The following is a 19063-nucleotide window of genomic DNA, read 5'->3' as shown; positions in this document are numbered from 1 at the left end:
CCTGTGCCAGTGTATTCAGTACCTTCACTCCAAGTGGGGGTTAATGGCTTGGCACATTATTATTTTGCACACAAGCACCCAGAGAAAACGAATCATGTGACAAGGCTGGAGCCAAAGATAATAACAGCTGAAGCCTCACTTGGGATGAAGTCATTGAATCTTCAATCACTTTGATGGTGAAACTCCCTTTCTCACCACTCTGGGGCATACATAGTTGATGATGAATTCATTAAAATACAAAAGACTCCACATTACAAAAAGAGTCTTAATTGGCTTTGATAGTGAACTGGGAAATAACAGGACGACAAGCCAATGTCCTTGATAACTGCTAACTGGTTTTCCCCTTCAGAATAGTCATATCACTATTATGTAAGTTCAGACTAATGAGCTGCTTATCTTCTCTCCTTTTTTTGTTTGGTTTTTCTGTTTGGTTTTTTTGTTTGCTTGCTTGCTTTGGTTTTTTTCTTTTTGGTTGGTAGGATTTTGGTTTTTTGGGGTTTTTTTGAGTTTTTTTTTTGCAACAGGCATTATAAAAACTCTGAAATATATACTTTGAGGACTGGATGCTGCCCATATGCCTTAATGCTATTAGCACTACAAATACATTGTGGTAGGGTAGCATCAGTAGTCACACAGTCAGAACACCAAAAATGCTGCATATTAAGTGAACAAAATAATGATGATCAATATTGCTGAATACCATCTGTGAAGAATCACATCCCCTCACTTCCTTTAAATTCTCAAAAGCTCAAAACAGACAGATGAATAGGTAGATGAACACAAGACACCACAGCAAGACTGCTGGGAAGCCAAACAGACAAACCCCCACAGAACAGAGACAGCTTGTGAAAACTTTACGATCAAACAATTAATGTAACTGTTTTCAAGTCACTGAATTGGCAAATTCCAAAGAAATGATATCTTGTTTATAGTCTCCTAACTGCATCACTACCATATTTTGTAGGAGGAAGAGGATTGATGTTCAATTTCTTTATATTCCTGTAAGGATCAGGACCTTCAATACACCTTCACACTCAGCGCACACCAAGGGACTGCCCTGAGCACCAGGTAAGACTAAAACACACATGGGAGATGGGGCTGGTGTACAGAGGAAGAAAAAATGAAGAAGTCAATTCCATCTCCAGCAAGCAGAATACTTTGCTTTTTTCCTAATGTTTCAATCAAAGTTCTTGAAATCTTTGCCCATGGGTCAGTAATTTCCATGGATTCATTTCTCCCTGCAGTTTATAAGACAGCAACTACATGCATTTACTACATGTTGTCTTATACTGGAGAAAAGCAGCCTGTATTTTCTGTATACATATACAAGCTTTCATCTTAAGGAGGTCCAGGTCCCCAGTAGAGTCAAAAGTCCTAGTACAATGCAAATGATGTAAGAAAAATAAGAATATAAAACTCAACAACTGAAGGCTGGTAAGACTGCAAATCGAGATAAAATAGAGTCGCATCTTTCTTGTAAGCATTAGAATGGTTTCATTATGAAGCACCAAGATAAAATAATAAGTTCATCTGCTTGTTAACTCTGCTTTGCAAGCAGAACTGCTAGTCTATTAAAAAAAAAAAACACAAAAAGACCAACTAAGCCAAACCCCAGAGAAGGCTGTTCCCAGTTCACTACTAGAGACTTAAGCTCAGCATGTTCATACAAAAACCAGCTGTATCAACTGATAAATAAAAAATCTTTGAGCTGGCACAAGCCCCTGGAAACAACTTCCTTTAGAAGATCCACTACCAATAGTATCTGTGCCATTATGTTGGAGTTAACTCCCCTCAGTCATCCCTACTGCTAAATTAGTGCTTGGCTAAATCAGATGAAAGAACAGAGGAGCAATGGTCAGTAAGGAGAAAGCACTGCTCAGTGGCACTTGTATTGAGAGTGCTAAAGCCTGAAATTAATTATAAAGGTCACTGTAATGCACAGCCACAGAATAGTTTGGTTTGGAAGGGGTCTTAAAGACCCTCTAGTTCCAACCTCCCACCCCAAGGCAGGGATGCCACCCATGAGGATGAGGTTGTTCAGGGTCTCCCCTATCCAACCTGGTCATTAAGACCACATACTCTGTCAAAAGCATGGAATCTATCTTGGCTTTAAATTTCAAAATATCTTTAAAATCATCTTTACACAGACTGGTAGGAAACATTGTAAACTTGTATGAAGTGAAGGATATGTACTGATCACAGCACTAGATGAGAGGATATCGCAATAATCTTTCTGAGGCTTCATTTACTTTGTAAGAGCACATAAAGCAATTCAAAGAAAGCTGCTGAAGGCCGCTGGGACTTTCACTAGGAATAAAAGTGAGCATTAGGATACAGCAGTCAGGAGAAAGCAAGCATGAAAACTTTTTTTCAGACAAAAATGAATCTATTCATAGTTATGAAGTGGTAACAGAAAAATCCATTTTCCCCTTCTTTGTGATTTGATTCACCAATTATTTCCCTACAGAAGCTACTGTAATGGTATCAGGCCAACCACAGCTTTCACTGGTATCCAAATGTTGTCATAATGCTTCCTTGTACTTGAAAAAAGGGACAGCTACTTTTAGTACCCAAGACATCATCAGGCTTTTTTACCCTTAGAAACACATTTTAGAATTCTGATCTTATTTGACGAAGACCATGAAGCAAGTCTTCACTAAAATAAAACTCACCTACTTCCCAATCTTATCATTTCTCCAGAGAAGAAATTTATCTGAGACTAGCTCAAGCTAGAAGTTAGTCGAAAAGAAAAATTTCTGAAATAATTTGAAAATCTGTAAACTTAGGCCCATTCATCCCTCTTTGTCAAAAAAGCCATGGTCATAATGATTTTGTATTTCCAAAATTACATGCAGCACCAGTGAGAGAAAAAAGAAACTTCATATTCTTTGACTTTATAAATGAGACTGTAAAGTTATTAAAATTATTTTGCATATTGTAATAGCATCTAGAGACAGCAACTGCTATAAAAAGTCTCAAACCATATGCTAAGATATAATCTGGTATAATTTTAATTCTGTAGAACAAATCAAGGACAATATCTAACCATGATGTTTAATTTTTATCCAATCTCAAAGACAATACTGGATCAGCAAATAGAATCCCATACATTGAGTTAGCATCATTCTGAACTAAGATTTGCTGGCAAAAGATGGTTCCAGACCTGCTGACAGTGCACACTCCTGAGTACAGACCAGGCCTCATACGTATGTTCTGAGTGCAAGGTGCTTTTCTCTAATAAATGCAGCACAGATACAGATGTGCTGTAGAATCAAAATCAACACTTCCCAGTAATTTTCAAATTTTTTTAAAAATATGTTCCATATACATCAGTGTAGTGAAAGAGGATGAGTCACTTTCAATGACTAAGAATTTGCAAACTCCTGGAGCATTAAATTCCTTTGATCTTTATAAGCTGGCTCGTTCTCATTCTGTTCATTAGCCCCCCTCCTTTTCCCAGTTTTGAGCCAGCCAATCTGTAACCCTTTCTGCAAGCTGACATATTTACCAAGTAAAATCTGTTACCACTGCTTTCCTGCTCTTACTGAAAAACACCCTGTTGCTTGTCAAGCTCCTCATCTTGGGGAACCTCCTTCTCTCTTTTCCTTCACACATGACATAGTCCACAAGCTCTCTTCCCACCCCGATGAGCTCTTTATTAGCTCCTCTCTGTATTTCCCCAGTAACCACAAATTGTTCACCTGTGCATTCTGTTAATCTCTTTTTTTTTCACTCCCATGTAATGTAATTTCATCATTAGTTCCTAAGTACCATTTTGCTGATGACTCACAAAAATTGCCTAGGAATCTCAGAAAATAATCCAGTTGTGTTTCTTTGAACCATGTCTTGATAAGTACCTTTCTTTAAGGGTTAACCTGGGAATGTCAATACCTACATGATTTGAAAAATAAGAATATCTTAAATTGTAAGCATAAATTAACATTAATTTTCCAGATAATTATTTGGCAGCTGTAACAGGGCTATTTTCTCATCTATTCTGTTTGAAAAATGAGTGTATGTAGGGCTTGCCACAAACAGGTACCCACATTTAGACAGAAATTCAATTTCAATACTGATTAGTGAAAAGCATCTTGATATTTTCACTCTACTCCTTTGATGGAAAAATACTTCACAGCTCCAAAAAATCCTTTAGTGCTTGATTCTTTACCAATCAAAAAATCACAGTTGTCATAGAAACTGTAAAAACTGAAGTCAGTCATGACATAACAGAGCAATGGAAAATGTCTGCAGGCTCAGGTTTTTGTGCTAGAAATATTTCTATGAATTTAACCAGGGAGTCAACAAATTTCCCAAATCTAACAAAGAATATTACAACAATAGGTATTATTATTGTTTTTAATAATCTGTTCAGAGTCTGGAAAGTAATAGCATTTATCATTCCTGCTCTACACACTGGCTACATTAACAGCAAACAGAATCTTCTCAAAACACTCAGTGCAAGCTTATCCTGTAAGGGGATTGAATTTCTCTGATCACACATCTTAGCTAGCCTGGAGGGGCTTTCGATCAATGTTCTCAGCATTCCAGAGATCTCATTTTTGGTATTTTTAAGCTGACACAAACCACTTTAATAACCTATGTTGCCATTAGTTTCTGTCTCTTAAAAATGCTGTTCAGAAAGACTTCTATCTGCAGGCCTCTGCCCCACACAAGACAGTTCAGATCCATTCCAAACATAATCTTGGGCTTTTTCCCTATGACATGAAACTCTGTAAAATATAATTCTACTCTTGACTAAGACAGGCTCCAAGAGTCTTCCCCTCTCCATAACCAAGAGCTAAATCATAGACCAATTTCAATTCCAGGGTTCTTCCCGTCTTTTATTGGAACCACTTGACACTTCATAATGACTCAGTGACAGGGCTACCTTCCTGCAAATACTTGCCCTTCAAGCAGAGATTACCTTGCTGAAAAGAAAATAGTCATAATGCACAGGAATATTACTGGACTGGCTTCACTGAAGGTGAGCAAACTGATTAGCTGAACTACAAGCAACATGAAAAGCGGCGATGTGGAAGTACTCAGATCTTAAAATAACCGTCTCAGAAGCCTTGAATTAATTTTTATGGAGAAATTTAAGGGAGTTCTTTTTTTTTTTCAGCTGGTTTCTTCTGACATATTGTCCCTCTGAACCTTTAATTCATTCTTTCAAGATAACTAGGTACACATATAGAGAGCAAACAGGTACTTGGATTCCCTATGCTTTCCTAAAATTTCCTTAAATAAACTCTGTTTTATCATTATACCATCTAGGAGTTTCCAGACCTGCTAAACAACTTCACATGCTCACACCACACCACCATTCCCACCATGCTTAAGGATTACATTTAATGGTAGGGTGAGCATACTTGGTGTGTAACATGCTTCAGCAGCCTACTGAAGTTTAACTGACATATACACAGAGAAACTTTCCAGCTGCACCTAAGATAAAGTTTGAGACAGCAAAATTTTCCTCTTAACTTCCCTAACAGTGAGTTTAGGAATTAAAACCAAAGTGAAATCCTGATTCCAGTAAAATAACCAGCAAACAACCCATGAGTGAAATAATAAACTTTTTTACAAGGAACAAAGAAAAAAAGAAAGCGCAATTCAAATCTCCTTAAAAAGAACAGCATGACTTGTTTGTTTACTGCATTATACTGCAGGATTCTTAGTAGAAGAGTACCCAATTCACACAATAAATTATATTATTTATAAATAAATAAATATATTTATTCTGTTACCATAGTTGGGACCCCAGTCAAAAATATGTATAACACCCTGTAGCTTCTCACTCTTCAGTTCTATGGCATTCTGTCATAGACTTAACATTTAAATTATCACTCAAGACTTCTGTATGTTATTAGCACAATTAGTGCACATGTGCATACATATGTACACAAGCACATGTACATATATATACATGTGTCACTTGAAAAGCACATGCACATATATAAAAATGCTTTTCTCACACTATAAACATATGCACACATGTACACATGCATGCAGACTCTATCTTTAATTCTGAAAAAGGCACATTCATTTTCACAGCTGCCACTGAGGAAAAAAAAATCAAGATAAGGCTGCTTCAATCATTTAATTGATTTGGATATACACAACATTTATTTTTGTATAGGACAGGTTACCACAAGAAAATAAATAAAAATATAATTGTATAATATTGAGTATTAGTTATTAAGAACAGTCTTAATCTACATGCAGCTTATAAAATACTGTTATAACATTTTACTATCACAAAGACTTACTCTCTACTGACATGGTTTACTGGAACTCATGACATAATAGAGAATTTTTTAGATTGCTTTTGTGTGTCTCAGCAGTCCCTTAGAGAAGAAATGAATCTGCACATGTATTGATAAATAAGAGTGGGAAAAATTTATATGAATATTTTTAGATGTTTTTGAACAGCAGAATGGCTTTGGGCACACAGTATAAGACCACACTTCATGGAGTATGCGTACCAAATAAACACATTATTTCAAGAGGTGGGCTGAGGGGATAAGAATTTTACACTGAACTCAGATGAGGCTAGAGCAAATATCTTACATATTCTGAAAGTCTCCTGTTTTGTATATGGTATACAGTAGTGAGAAGAGAGTTGTCTGAAATAGCAAGGTGTGTTTTCTTGTTTTGCTCCATAATCAAACATTATGCAACCAAATCCTACAGCTTTCTCACAGAAAAAAAAAAATATCTTTATTTGCAAATATTCTTACTGGTTTCCATTTTACATCTAAGAGATTTTTGATTGCCAATAAATTTGGCATTTGAGTTTTACAGAAGCTGATGACTAATAGAAAATAACCACAACAGTGGACAGGAATCTGAAAACCACTACTATCAGAATCTGAGTGTAAAGATATGTGTTCTAATAGAACATGAGTAATTCCAGAGCCTCTGAAAAATCTTAAGTAAGTAGCAATGTGTTACAGCATTCTTTCCAATAAACCCATTCTTCCTATATAAAACTGTACTGTAACTTTATTATAAATACTCTCTCAGGCAGAATTACAATTTTGTTCCCCTGTTTACACCTGTAATGAGTGAAAGAAAATGACTGACAGCTGTATGGCTGCATTGGCTTAGGTGAAAGGATGACTGATCAGATTCTATCACAGACTGTGTGCACTACTCCCAACTCTGAACACACAGTGCCAAGCAGAGGCACTGACCTCCAAATTAGTTACTGCCAATATTCCCCTTTCTCCCAAATCATCATTCAAAATGGAAGACATTCTCTTATATACTTAAAACATGTCATGCTAACTAGATGTGAATGATAGAGCACAAACATGGAATTTCCTCTGAAACTCACTCCGACATAAAAATTTTCACAGAAACAATTACCAGAGGAAATAGTTATTTTTTTCAAAAATAAGTACTTCCTCACAGTGCCAGCATTTAAATGTAATAAAACAGATAAAATATCTCAAGCAAAAAGCAGAAAGCTTTCACTGTATTTCTAACAAGTAAAATGAACCTTTCCCACCTTGTATAAGACACAGTACCATGCTTTACACACCCCTTTATTACTTACGAGTAAAATGATTAGAAGCAGATGGATGGACATTACTTCCACTGTCAGCACTTTCACTGCTAGAAACATCATCATCTGATTCCCACACACATGAACAGGGTGAGGTTCCACCAACTTCTTCAAACTTCCTCTTTAAAATTCCACTCATTGCTGCGATGCTGTCACCATGCACCTGTAACAGGAACAGAGGCAATGAAGCACTGAAACACATGCCTACTGTGCAGGTATCATTAAAGACTTCACCTATCAGTCAGATACTACCACCTGCAGCTCAATGGCTCCTTAACTAAGAGTTTTAAACAAATTTTCCAAGAAGGAATCAAAAAACTCACAACCCATCATCAGTATATTTATCATCTCACTGACTTTAAGACAGAAGGTAAATGCTACCTGTATTCTACCAATGCAGACAATTCCATAGCCAATCTCATACATAAATATATATATATATTCAGCTATGCAGCAAATTTAGGTCAAGCATAATACTCCAATGTAATTCATCAAAAATGGACCTTTATATAACAATTAAAAAGTTACTTGGCACCAAGAAACATTACATTGTATTTTATTACAAAAATTGTTTTGCAATAAATATAGTTTAGAAAAAACCTCATTCTTTCTTTTGATTTATTTTAAAGGTCTGATTTATGTAATTCTCTGTAGTAAGAAATTCCTGCAATTGCAATTAGATTTGAGAGCTGTATGAGACCCTTCTCATCTTTCCAGGCCAGGCCCTGCGTAAACAGTTCTGGCTCATTTTGTAATTTTCATTTATTCAGAAGTCTCTTGCCTAAAATTTTTGAAATTCAGATATGAGTATTGGCACAAAAGTACATTATTTCCATTCACACGAGCATCAAAGGGCTGGGTCCATCCTTAAGAACCTGACTTTCTAATCACATTGCCCAGCAAAGCCAGATCCATGTTGAACATTCCTTATTGCTTCTCTTTCCTATATAACAACAGATCTTTGTATCTCTATTTATGGAATATCAAGCAGAAAAAGACTGAAATATTTTTAAATCAATTTTAAGATATTTTTAACATATCTGATCGGTAGAAACAATTTTTCTCTGTCTTTAATTAAAAAATTGGTTACTATCACACTCATTACTGATTAATTCCTACTGCAGACTGAAAATTAATTCTAAGATCTCAAGTTAAAAGTTACAGATAATATCTACTCTCTGACTATGCTAATCAGTGAAATGCTGCTGTAAATAGCTGGGGAAAAAAGGCTGATGTTTGATGCTTTTAAGCTTTTAGTATGAAAAATTCTCATCTGATGCCACTTGCCTTCAGCTTGTTAAGCTGCCAATTCAATTCATTTTATAACATAGTTATTTCTTCTAGTAAGCTTCACTCCACCTTCATGGATGTGTCTAATTTAGAGAAAAGATTTCAGTATAGATGTGGGATCCTGACACAATGCTAAGAACAGATGTTGCATAAGATGATCTTCAGCACCAAACTTGTTTGCATGCAGTACACACCAAATATTAAATAACAAATATATCAGGGCTTCATACAGTCAGTCACACAGATGGATTTAAATACATATGCTCACCATGATGTTCTCAGCTTGTTGTACTATTTATGAAAAAAAATGTTTTCCTGAAACAGATTTCTTCAGGCTAACTGTATGACTCAAACAGAAGTTGCTTAGATCTCAACCTTTGCCCTTTTGTCCAAAAATTAATTAGTATAAACTGCAAAGAAAGCACTTTTATTCTGCGGACATGGAAAGGAGAATTTAGCATCCCTTTGTAATAATCTTTGCAAAAATGTAGGAATGCATTTTTATGAACCAACTTCTAATAAAAACACATCTACAAAAATGAACAAATGGAAAGAGATTAAAGAACTAAACACACACACATTGAAACCCCACAAATATAAAAAATCATCCCCCAAGTACAGGTTTAAAAACAACTCCTCTAAATTGTCCCCCATATCCTCACTATATCTCTTGCCAACCACCTTTTCCATTGTCTCCTGCAGTGCTTACAGCACTGAAATTGTGAAATCACCATTATTTCCATGGCAACAGCCTGCAATATCAAATCCACAGGATTATAGCTTGACTGTAGAAGAGGGTAAAGAAGCAGCTGGAGTGTGAGAAAGAAAATGCTTACATTCAAACATCTCAGTGAAGAGAGTGAGAAATGAGCTGACAAAGAGTTTATCATACAAGCGAGACCTCAGTCAAATCCATGTGTGCACCCACTAAAATTGTGGCTACAGGAGTCATGAAGTTCCAGGTCCAAAGAACATAAGTCATAACTGCATTGCAAGGCAAACCTATTATCTGTGATCATCATGAGTGTGCAGCCAGTCAGAGAGCAAGAACTCATTTCGTACCCTAAGATGACTTCCAGACAAAAGCCCTTTTGTCAGACACTGTCTCCCACCAGTAAAGGACACAGCAAATGGATGACTAAATGGTATCTTGTGCATCAGTAAAGTCACTGCACATAGGGAGAGTGTCAACAGCCACAACTGTTCCCAAGTAGGAGAAACAAATATTTTTGCACCAAAGGATTTTACATTTGTCTGGTTTTAGCATAGCTTGCATTTGCAACAAGCACCACAATCTGGTAGCAGCAAAGCCATTTCATTAAGATAATCTCTATAATGAACCATAACAAATGGGTCTTCGGATTCCTGGAAATGACATAGGTTAGCTCTAGCTGATCAAGATAAGGTACAGGAGGTACAGGACACTGCAAAACCTGAGTTATCACCACAACACAAAGACGGTATAGCTAGCCATTATATATATTTTAAGTGTGACTGTTGCCTGATTTTTGTTCTGAATCTCTTCCAGGAAGATTACTGACAAGGTTGTTTGACAAAGTAGTTGCGATCAAATTTAGGTGTTGCTACTTTCTTGAGATCTGTTGATTCTAATCTCTCTGTAATCAAGTCTCCCCAGGAATATGTTACATGGGGGAAAGGAGACACTTCCATTACTCAAGAGCTTGGCTACCACAGCGAGAGATTAAAGAGTGTCTAAAGCTGTTTGTACACACCACGTATCAGCAGGAGATACCTTCAGAATAACATCTGTATAAACAGATGCCGCTCCATAAGCCAATATACTTCAAAAAAAAAGCACATCTGCACAGTAGTGCAAAGGCATGTTCCATCTGATAGCCTTATTTACACAGACATCCTGCAGTACCTGAGCAAGATCCACATCTCTGGGAACTAGGACATAATCAGCATGAGACACACAACCCAATGCTGTTTATGGAAGTGTGTGATCTATCCCAGTGGAAGACACAGATATATGCCAGAGACCATCAGGAATAAGCAACAGTCAAGCTTCTAACTGTAGTGAGGCCACCAAGTTATTCATATCACTAGAAGTTCCCTAAGTGCACAATCGGGGAACCAGGACAGAGAATTCAACTGAGTTTTTTCTTTGTCCAGTACCATAACTACAATTGAATAGGTAAATTCAGATTTTGGGGAATAAAGAATCAACTGAAGCAACTGCAGTCACAAAGAAATCCAAACCCAATCTCATTTGAACAGAAGACCCTAGAGGTAGGCATAATGGTACAAGGCACCAAAGACTTATACAAGTCAAATTTTCAATACATGAATGGAAAGCAAAAATCCCATAACTCATAGGAGGAATCATAAGAGAAATGTCACTTTTGGACACAAATGGATGATCAATCAATATCCTTGGACTTCCACTGAGGCACCAGTGAGGTTCAGCCTTCAGAGTCTGAAATATAACTGTTAGCTACAAGTAAAGAGATATGCTATATCATACTTACCCATTTGGTTAAAAAAGGTGCAAGTTGGCTTGAAAGGTTCAGTTAGAAACAAACCTTTCTGGATGACTGCTAAACAGCTGTCTAGTAGCTACAGTTGATTGGGAGCAGCATCCTTCCAATTCACACAACTGAGGAACAAGCAGACACTGGAATCTTTCCTGTCTGTAGATACATCCTTCACAACAAAAAAATCCTTGCTCAGCGACATGATATATCATCCTCTGCCATCCTTCTCACTGTACTCATGTGGCACTAGTCCACAGCAAGGTAAAACAAAGTGGAAAAAGAAGAAACAGTACTAAAGCAAGGAAAATAAGCTAACACGTTGCTATGAGCTCTAGGTCAAACAACAATTGCCTAACACAGTTAAGGACTCTTCAAGAAAGTGACAACTTGACACAGCAGAAGCATGTGATGGCTATGGGTTGTGAGAAGGATGTATCGCTCCGAAACACCCCCATCCATTTTCTACTCCTTCACTTCCTAGTTTTCCTCCACCCTGATGAAACTACTCCTACAATGAGATAATTTAGCCAGTTCTCTGGCTGCAGGTATGCTGACTGGTGAAGCAAGTCCTCAAAGCTCCATGGCAACAGGCTTTGCCTTCCTACGATGCCAGATACCTGGCAGGCACCCGATATTTAAAAAATTCAGAGGCAATATGTTATTACTAGAAGATAAAAATTCCATGTAAATGTGGGAGAGATATTTCACACTGTCACAGTACTATCTGGGACCTACAAAATAAAATAACATAAAAAGCCTGGCTGGTTTGACTTTCTTTAGTATCTAATAAAGCTGGAAATTCTAGAGAAACTTGATTAACAACCTCATTGCAGAAGACCTTTAGACATCTTCTTTAGATAGCAGGTATCCCTAAATCCCAGTGAAAGGCCTAAAACGAGTGATGTTAGAATTACTGAGTGAGTGGACAGGTGACAGTGCACTCATTACCTGTGCTCCCAGGAGAAAATTTTTCTTATGATACTGGGGTAACATACATTGACAAATTTGTTCTACAAAACCTAAATTGCCATATCCTCAGTGTCTCATTGACACCCATGGACAGTTTATATACTGGGCATGATATTCTCTGCTATAGAATATACCTTTGGCCAGTCTGGCAGCTGCCCTGGCATGCCCCCCAAGCTCCTTGTGAAGTTCTTCACTGGCACAGGGTAAGACACCGAAAAGTCCTTGATTTGAAGCAAGCACACTTAGCAACAACCAAATCAACAGTGTGTTGTCAATATCATTTTCATAGTGAATCTGAGAAACACAGCACTGACCCAGCTACTAAGACAAAAATTAACTCTATCCAGGCAAAACCAGGAAAAGTCACAAAGACAAATCCAACAATTTTTTCAACCTAGCCAAAATTTTCAAATAGATGTTTTGCAAAAGTTACTACTATAGTATACAGCTCAGACAACATCATCTGGGACACTGAACAAGTATGGAGCATACCTGTGAAGAAATAAACATCAAGCATGTACCATATGCAGTAAATATTTAAAAAAGAGATGAAAAAATAAAATAGAACCATATTCAAATTATATATCCTCATGATTTAAAGAAAAGCCTCACAACAGAAATCAGTTATTGACTAAAGCTATGGAAAAATCAAGAGGAAAAAGAGCTCAAGAACACATTGGCATTTGAAGTGGAGGGGGCTGGGGAACAGGGTATAAGAAATCCAACTACTTATTTATTTGGTTTATTTATGAAACCTTATTCTATACTAATTTGAGACCTGATTACACTTCATGATAAAATCTACCTGAATAAAATGATCTGAAACTAGAACCAAAAATAAACATCTAAGATGGGCATTAAATAAATAACTGTCCTATGTGTCACACTGCATTTTCCTTGTCTCAAATGTATCAACTGAAAGTACAGAAAAATTTAAAGTCTGTAGCAGCAATACAGATTCACTTTTGAACATAAAACACTTCTATGCAAATGACTACAAACTGAACTAGAGAATGCAGAAAACAGATGTTACACATAAAACATTACTGCAAAGTACTCATCACAAACAACTCCCTCTCACTGGCCAGTCAGCAAGTACTGTAACATTCTAGGGAGACTAGGCAAATAATTTCACAGTCAAATCACAAATATTGATGCTCACAAGTCAAGATGTTTGGGTTATTTATTGTGATTAATATTCTTTTTGAATTTAAGTCTTTTTCTTAGCCTGCAAAGCTTCATTTTTTAAAATACATTTTTCTTAGCTGCTAAATAAATGTCAGCAGCAGAGAGGGTTGTGAACTAATCAAGGTGGTTGCCTGGCCTCATACAATGTACTGAATTATTCTGCTCTTTGTGAAACTGATAGTTTTAAATTTGGGAGGGGAGGGGTAGTCAAACCCAAAAGCACCTACAGTGACATCATCATTCACACAAAGAATATTACTTGCTTGTGAAAATGACAATTCACGTTAGGAACTGCATTAATACAGACAAAAAACCATTTGCATGAATGCTTGCAAACAGTGAACAACAGAGGTACACGAACATGAATCAAACAGCTGTTCAGAATTCAAATTAATGTTTGCAATACATGTTTTGCTGTATTTGGCAGCTCTAATCATAAGCACCAGTTGCCAGAGGTAGGCTCTGGTAGTTTCAGTACTACAGTCTGTAAAATTTACAAACACATAGCAAGCTAATTCCACTTAAGAGACTATACTGTATAGACACAGGGAATACCACTAGTATAATCTTACTCATATATTTTTGCTTACAGCAGTGATCAATTTACACAAATGTAAAATAGGTAAAGTCTTTCTCTCCTCACTTGCTTCAGTCTAGCTAAATGCAAAGCGCCAAGTAAATCCTGCAGGATAAGACTGCACAATTCAACCTAAGGAATGTGTTCTGGCATTGCAAACCAAATCCTGCCAAGTCTGCTCTTTGCAGAGCTTCTGTACCATCACTTTACAGTACTCCTGATTTCACACTTGAGTACTAATCCACTAATCTTCTAGACTGCCTACACATTGTTGTACACTCTAACACATGCCACCTAGCTACACTGGCAATGAATTTAAAATGCAGAAACTATGCTGACATATGCTCACCTCTCGCATCTACAAGCGGTACAGATGCTGATAGATCTGGCTTCTTTAGTCTTCCAAAAGATCTCACATGGTCCTACAAGAACCAGGCATGCAAATATCCCCCTCTTCATCACTCAACACAAGAATCCTGCATACAACAGCAGTGAAATGGCCTTCTAATTCTTAGCTATATCAATTGATGTCAACAGTTGAACAAAATGCTTGTATAGCTCAGCCAACAGAAGAACATTTTATGCTAGTTTTCTTAAATTTTCTCTCAGCATGCTCCCCAGAAAACAAAGTAAAATGAGTAAGAGGCAGAATTAGTTCAACCAGAAAGCCAGGATCTTAGCATTCAGGTCTACAGCAATGAAGGTGCAACCTGGTAGAAAGGGATTCAGAAGAATTCAGCAAGAGGGCCTTCCTGTCAGTATGAGATTTTTCCACAAAAGTTGTTTGAGCTTTTATTTCATTTATAACAATTTTCTAAGCTTGCTACAGCAAGCTTTCCTTCCCAGAGGAAAACAGGAGATTCAGGAGAAAGACATCCTGAAGCTGGGTCACGAACTCAGGTTCATAATGCCTAACCTCCATATAAGTCATCTAGGTGTTAGCAGCACCTGTCAAAGTCCTTTCCATAGTCTTTAGGTAACACTACTGAAGACTTGGTATTGGGCATTTCTCTTCTAAGTTTTGAGTTTTCATGACAAAATTTCATCAATTAAAATGCCTTCACCTAAAACCTCTGCATAAGATTTTCTTTTACCCTTTTTAAAGAAAAAAGAAATTACTACCTATATCCCAGAAGAAATTTTCAAGTTTGCATGGATGCTCCCAGAAAAGGCTTACTACTATTGGCATTGACTGTATTGCCAGGCTGCCTGCAGCAAAAGTCTGGCCAGGAGAAGTCACAACTATTTCCAACACTGAAATGTGAAAACAGAAAAACACTGATACAACAGTAGTCAGTCCTACTGACTTCTAAAGATACACAGAGTTTTAGAGCAGAGTGAGCATGTCGGTGATGGGAAGAACCGTCTTGTCTGTTATCTGGACTACCAACACATCTTTACTGCACCTCTTTTAAAAGGACATACAACATTTGGCTTGCTTAGCACCTTCTCAGCAACAGGAATGAGGTTCTGGGACTGGCAGCAGTGTATTTGGCACAGCAGGTTCGCATCATGCTGCTTCCAGCTGCAAGAATGGCAGTAGGGTTCAGCTCCATAATGAAGACTGGAAAGCTATCAACTTCCTGAGTGCTGGAAATAAGTGGCCTTTAATATAAATTTTACCCAGCTTAGCCCATGCAGTAATACTATTTGGCTCACTGCATCACCTTTTCATACTATTTCAGTGCTGATTTTCCACCCTGTTCTTTCATGAACATCAATCTTGCACCCTGCCTGCAGAGGAACTGCACAACACGGCAGGGGATCTTGTGTCTCTGCTGCCAAAGTACATCATGGCCATGACTGGGACATGCCAGAGGGGCCTTCCCACCTGTCCAGCTCAAGTACACATCAGTCAGCTCCCTGTTACATGCTGCATTAGCACACAGCCTGGCTGCTCCTTCACCTCTGCCATCAAAGCCACTAGAGAGGGAGCATGCATTCAACAGCTCTCCTCTTCTGCCCCATGTTCTCTGCATCTTGACACAGGGGGTACCCATTCTCTACTCTGAAATATGTAATGTTTAATAGCTTTTCAAAAATCCAACCAACCAAAACAAACTCACAAAAATACTCAACGTGTCCAAATTCAGAACATGTGAACTCCAAGAGCAGCAGCATGAACTTGTAATGTAAAACCATACTGCAGCATATTTGCAAAACTTACTCTGAACTAGGTTTTCCTCTTTTTTCTTTTTTTTTTTTCTTCTAAAAATATAGGAACAGACTCTTCCAGTTTAACTGTTTTAAGTACTTAGGGATGTGTGCACATGTCCAAGTGGTGAAAGGGAAGTATAGATGCAAATTTTTAGATAAAACATGACCAAATATTTCATACCTTGTTCTGGCCACAATTTTTGACAATAACAATACTACTTCTACGCGACAAGATTAAAAAAAGGACTAACTTTAGGAGATTACAGTTTAGAAAAAAGACAAGTGGGTATTTTAGAGGTTTTCTGTAGAGTGGCAAATGTGTCAAGATTGCCTTTACCTTGTGGTCTGGTATTAACTGTACAGCACAGAATTCTCTTCACATATGAACAAGCAATGCTGAAAATCACTGGAAAAATCTAGCCTGGCAGAATTCTCAGCTCATCTGTTTGCAACTTGCTATAAAAAAAGCCTAACCAAACCAGGAAAAAAAATAGCCACAGTACTTCCTCCATGTTATCATCACTATCTTTCACAACCTAGACCATCACAGGCAATATGCAACAAACTTTTGCATTACTATTTTTACCAGATGAGAACTTCCACTTCTATATCCAAAACCCAAAGGATTCAAACTGGCACAACTTGGCTACCACTATAAAATGCAAATATGTACTTCTAACACTGTATCACACCTTTACTTCCTCAAATAATGTTTAGATTATTTATTATCTTCATATAATTTACATACACAGGAAAAGGAGGTTTAAAGTTAAAGCAACTCAGGTCTGTCCACCTCAGCTGAAAATAAATTTTTCTCAAGAAGACTCACAGAAGTTTCAATAATCCATTTAATTATCTGCTTTCTTAATATGCTGACAGTCTCATATAGAATGAAAGATACCATATCTTTTCCTCTCATTTGTTTTTCTGGGTTAAGAACTGCGTGGATGGATGAGCCCAGAGAGTGATGGCCAATGGTGCTGCATCCAGCTGGTGTCCGGTCATGAGTGGTGTCTCTCAGGGATCAGTGTTGGGCCCATCCCTGTTTAATATCTTTACTGATGATCTTGGTGAGGGGATTGAGTCTACCACTAGCAAATTTCCAAAGTTAGGTCAGGGTGTCAATCTGCTGGAGGGCAGGAAGGCCTGGATCGATGGGCCAGACCAGGGGCATGAGGTTCAACATGACCAACTGCTGGGTCCTACAAACTGGCCACAACAGCCCCATGCAGTGCTACAGGCTGGGGACAGAGTGCTGGAAAGTGGCCAGTGGGAAAGGGCTTGGGGGTGATGGTAGACAGTGGCTGAGGGAGCTGGGGGTGTTTGGCCTGGAGGAGGCTCAGAGGGACCCTCCAGCCTGCAACTCGCTGGAAGGAAAGTGTAGCCAGGTAAAGGTCAGCCTCTTCCCCCAGATAACCAGCAACAGAACAAGAGGTCACAGTCTTAACCTGTGCATGGGAGGTTTTTCTTCACAGAAAAGGTGATTAGATATTGGAAAGGACTGCCCAGGGAGGTGTTTAAGGAAAGACGGGACTTGACACTTAGTGCCATGGTCTAGTTAACATGGTGGTGTTTGGTCATAGGTTGGACTCAATGATCTCAGGGATCTTTTCCAATCTAATTGATTCTGTGATTTCAAGTAATCAAAAGGAAGTATTCAACTTTCACTTTAATTGACTTCGTATATGTGATATCAGTTAAAAATGGATTTTATTATTAACTTGCAGAGGACTAATTATTTGTATGTGTCACAATACCTTGTAATATTTTAATGTAATCTTTAAGATACTTCATAACAAGAAAAATGCCCTTTTCAGTGCTGAAAAATGAATCAGCATATTGACTAACATATGCTACCAGAAATTATAGATATACTGACAAAATAAAAGAATATGAGAAGTATGTTTAGCCCACTATGAAAATGTCTGTCATTTGCTCTGTTTTCTAGGCACAAGCAGGAAGTCATCCAATGGGAAAGAAGCAGAAACAGAAAAAAAACTGGTATTTTTAATTTATATTGAACACCAGCTAACAACAAGTTATGATATGTGGAAAGAATAAATAATGAAGAACTGGATTAAAGAAAAGTAGTATGATAGAATATCCCAGGTTGGAAGGGACTCACAAGGATCACTGAGTCCAACTGCTGCAGGTAGTGGTTACACATTCTTAACTAAAAATAATTAATTCTTTTAAAGACGCAATTGCTTAGCAATCTAAATAATTGAATGCTATTTCTTTTTTGTAACAAGTTTTTTAGTGATACAGGTTTTGGCTTTTGCTTAAGTTACTTTAATATTTTACTTTAAATGGTTGCATGATATTTCAGTCACCTACACATACAACTGATAAGGAAGCATTCACTAATACAAAAAATAAAAGAAAAAAATTCTTTCATTTGCAGGTTGTTAACTTAAAGTCACTGCTTAAGCACACTTTTTCTATCATCTTCTATCTTCCCTGGGAATAAACCTGTATCAATTTTTTAACCAACTTTCTACTTGCTTTCCAACTCTTCATCTAGTCTACCTCCCACTCATATGCTCCCTTCTCAGCAGGGTCTCCAGCCAAGGCTAATGAGCTTATCTCATTTCCACTGAGCTGGTGAATGCTGGCAGCAGCTGACAGTGAATGCTGGACAGAAAATGTGAATCCGTAGTTCACACAGAATACCTGAATCATTAGAGAACTTTAAAACTAGTGACAGCACAGTAGTTTTATTCAGTTTTTTTCATGTTGTCATTATTAAGTGGTAGATATTTTTAGCCACCAAAAGCCAAATCCATCTGCAGCAGCAGCGTTTCCAAGGAGACAGAA

The 19063-nt window shown here is 37.5% G+C and overlaps 1 protein-coding gene across 2 annotated transcripts in view; it reads right to left on the bottom strand.

Moving 5' to 3' along the window:
- Positions 1 to 19063, bottom strand: part of CSRNP3 (cysteine and serine rich nuclear protein 3) — a 101504-nt gene that overhangs the window by 62023 nt on the left and 20418 nt on the right. For both annotated transcript variants that reach the window (XM_021528589.3, XM_021528588.3), the window contains exon 2: positions 7559 to 7730. In XM_021528589.3, coding sequence (XP_021384264.1) covers positions 7559 to 7706 — 148 coding nt within the window. In that variant the 5' untranslated portion in view covers positions 7707 to 7730. The remainder of the gene's footprint in view (positions 1 to 7558; positions 7731 to 19063) is intronic.

The sequence above is a fragment of the Lonchura striata genome, chromosome 8, assembly GCF_046129695.1.
Source record: "Lonchura striata isolate bLonStr1 chromosome 8, bLonStr1.mat, whole genome shotgun sequence".
Classification (NCBI taxonomy): domain Eukaryota; kingdom Metazoa; phylum Chordata; class Aves; order Passeriformes; family Estrildidae; genus Lonchura; species Lonchura striata.
This window is presented reverse-complemented; position numbering and strand designations above follow the sequence as displayed.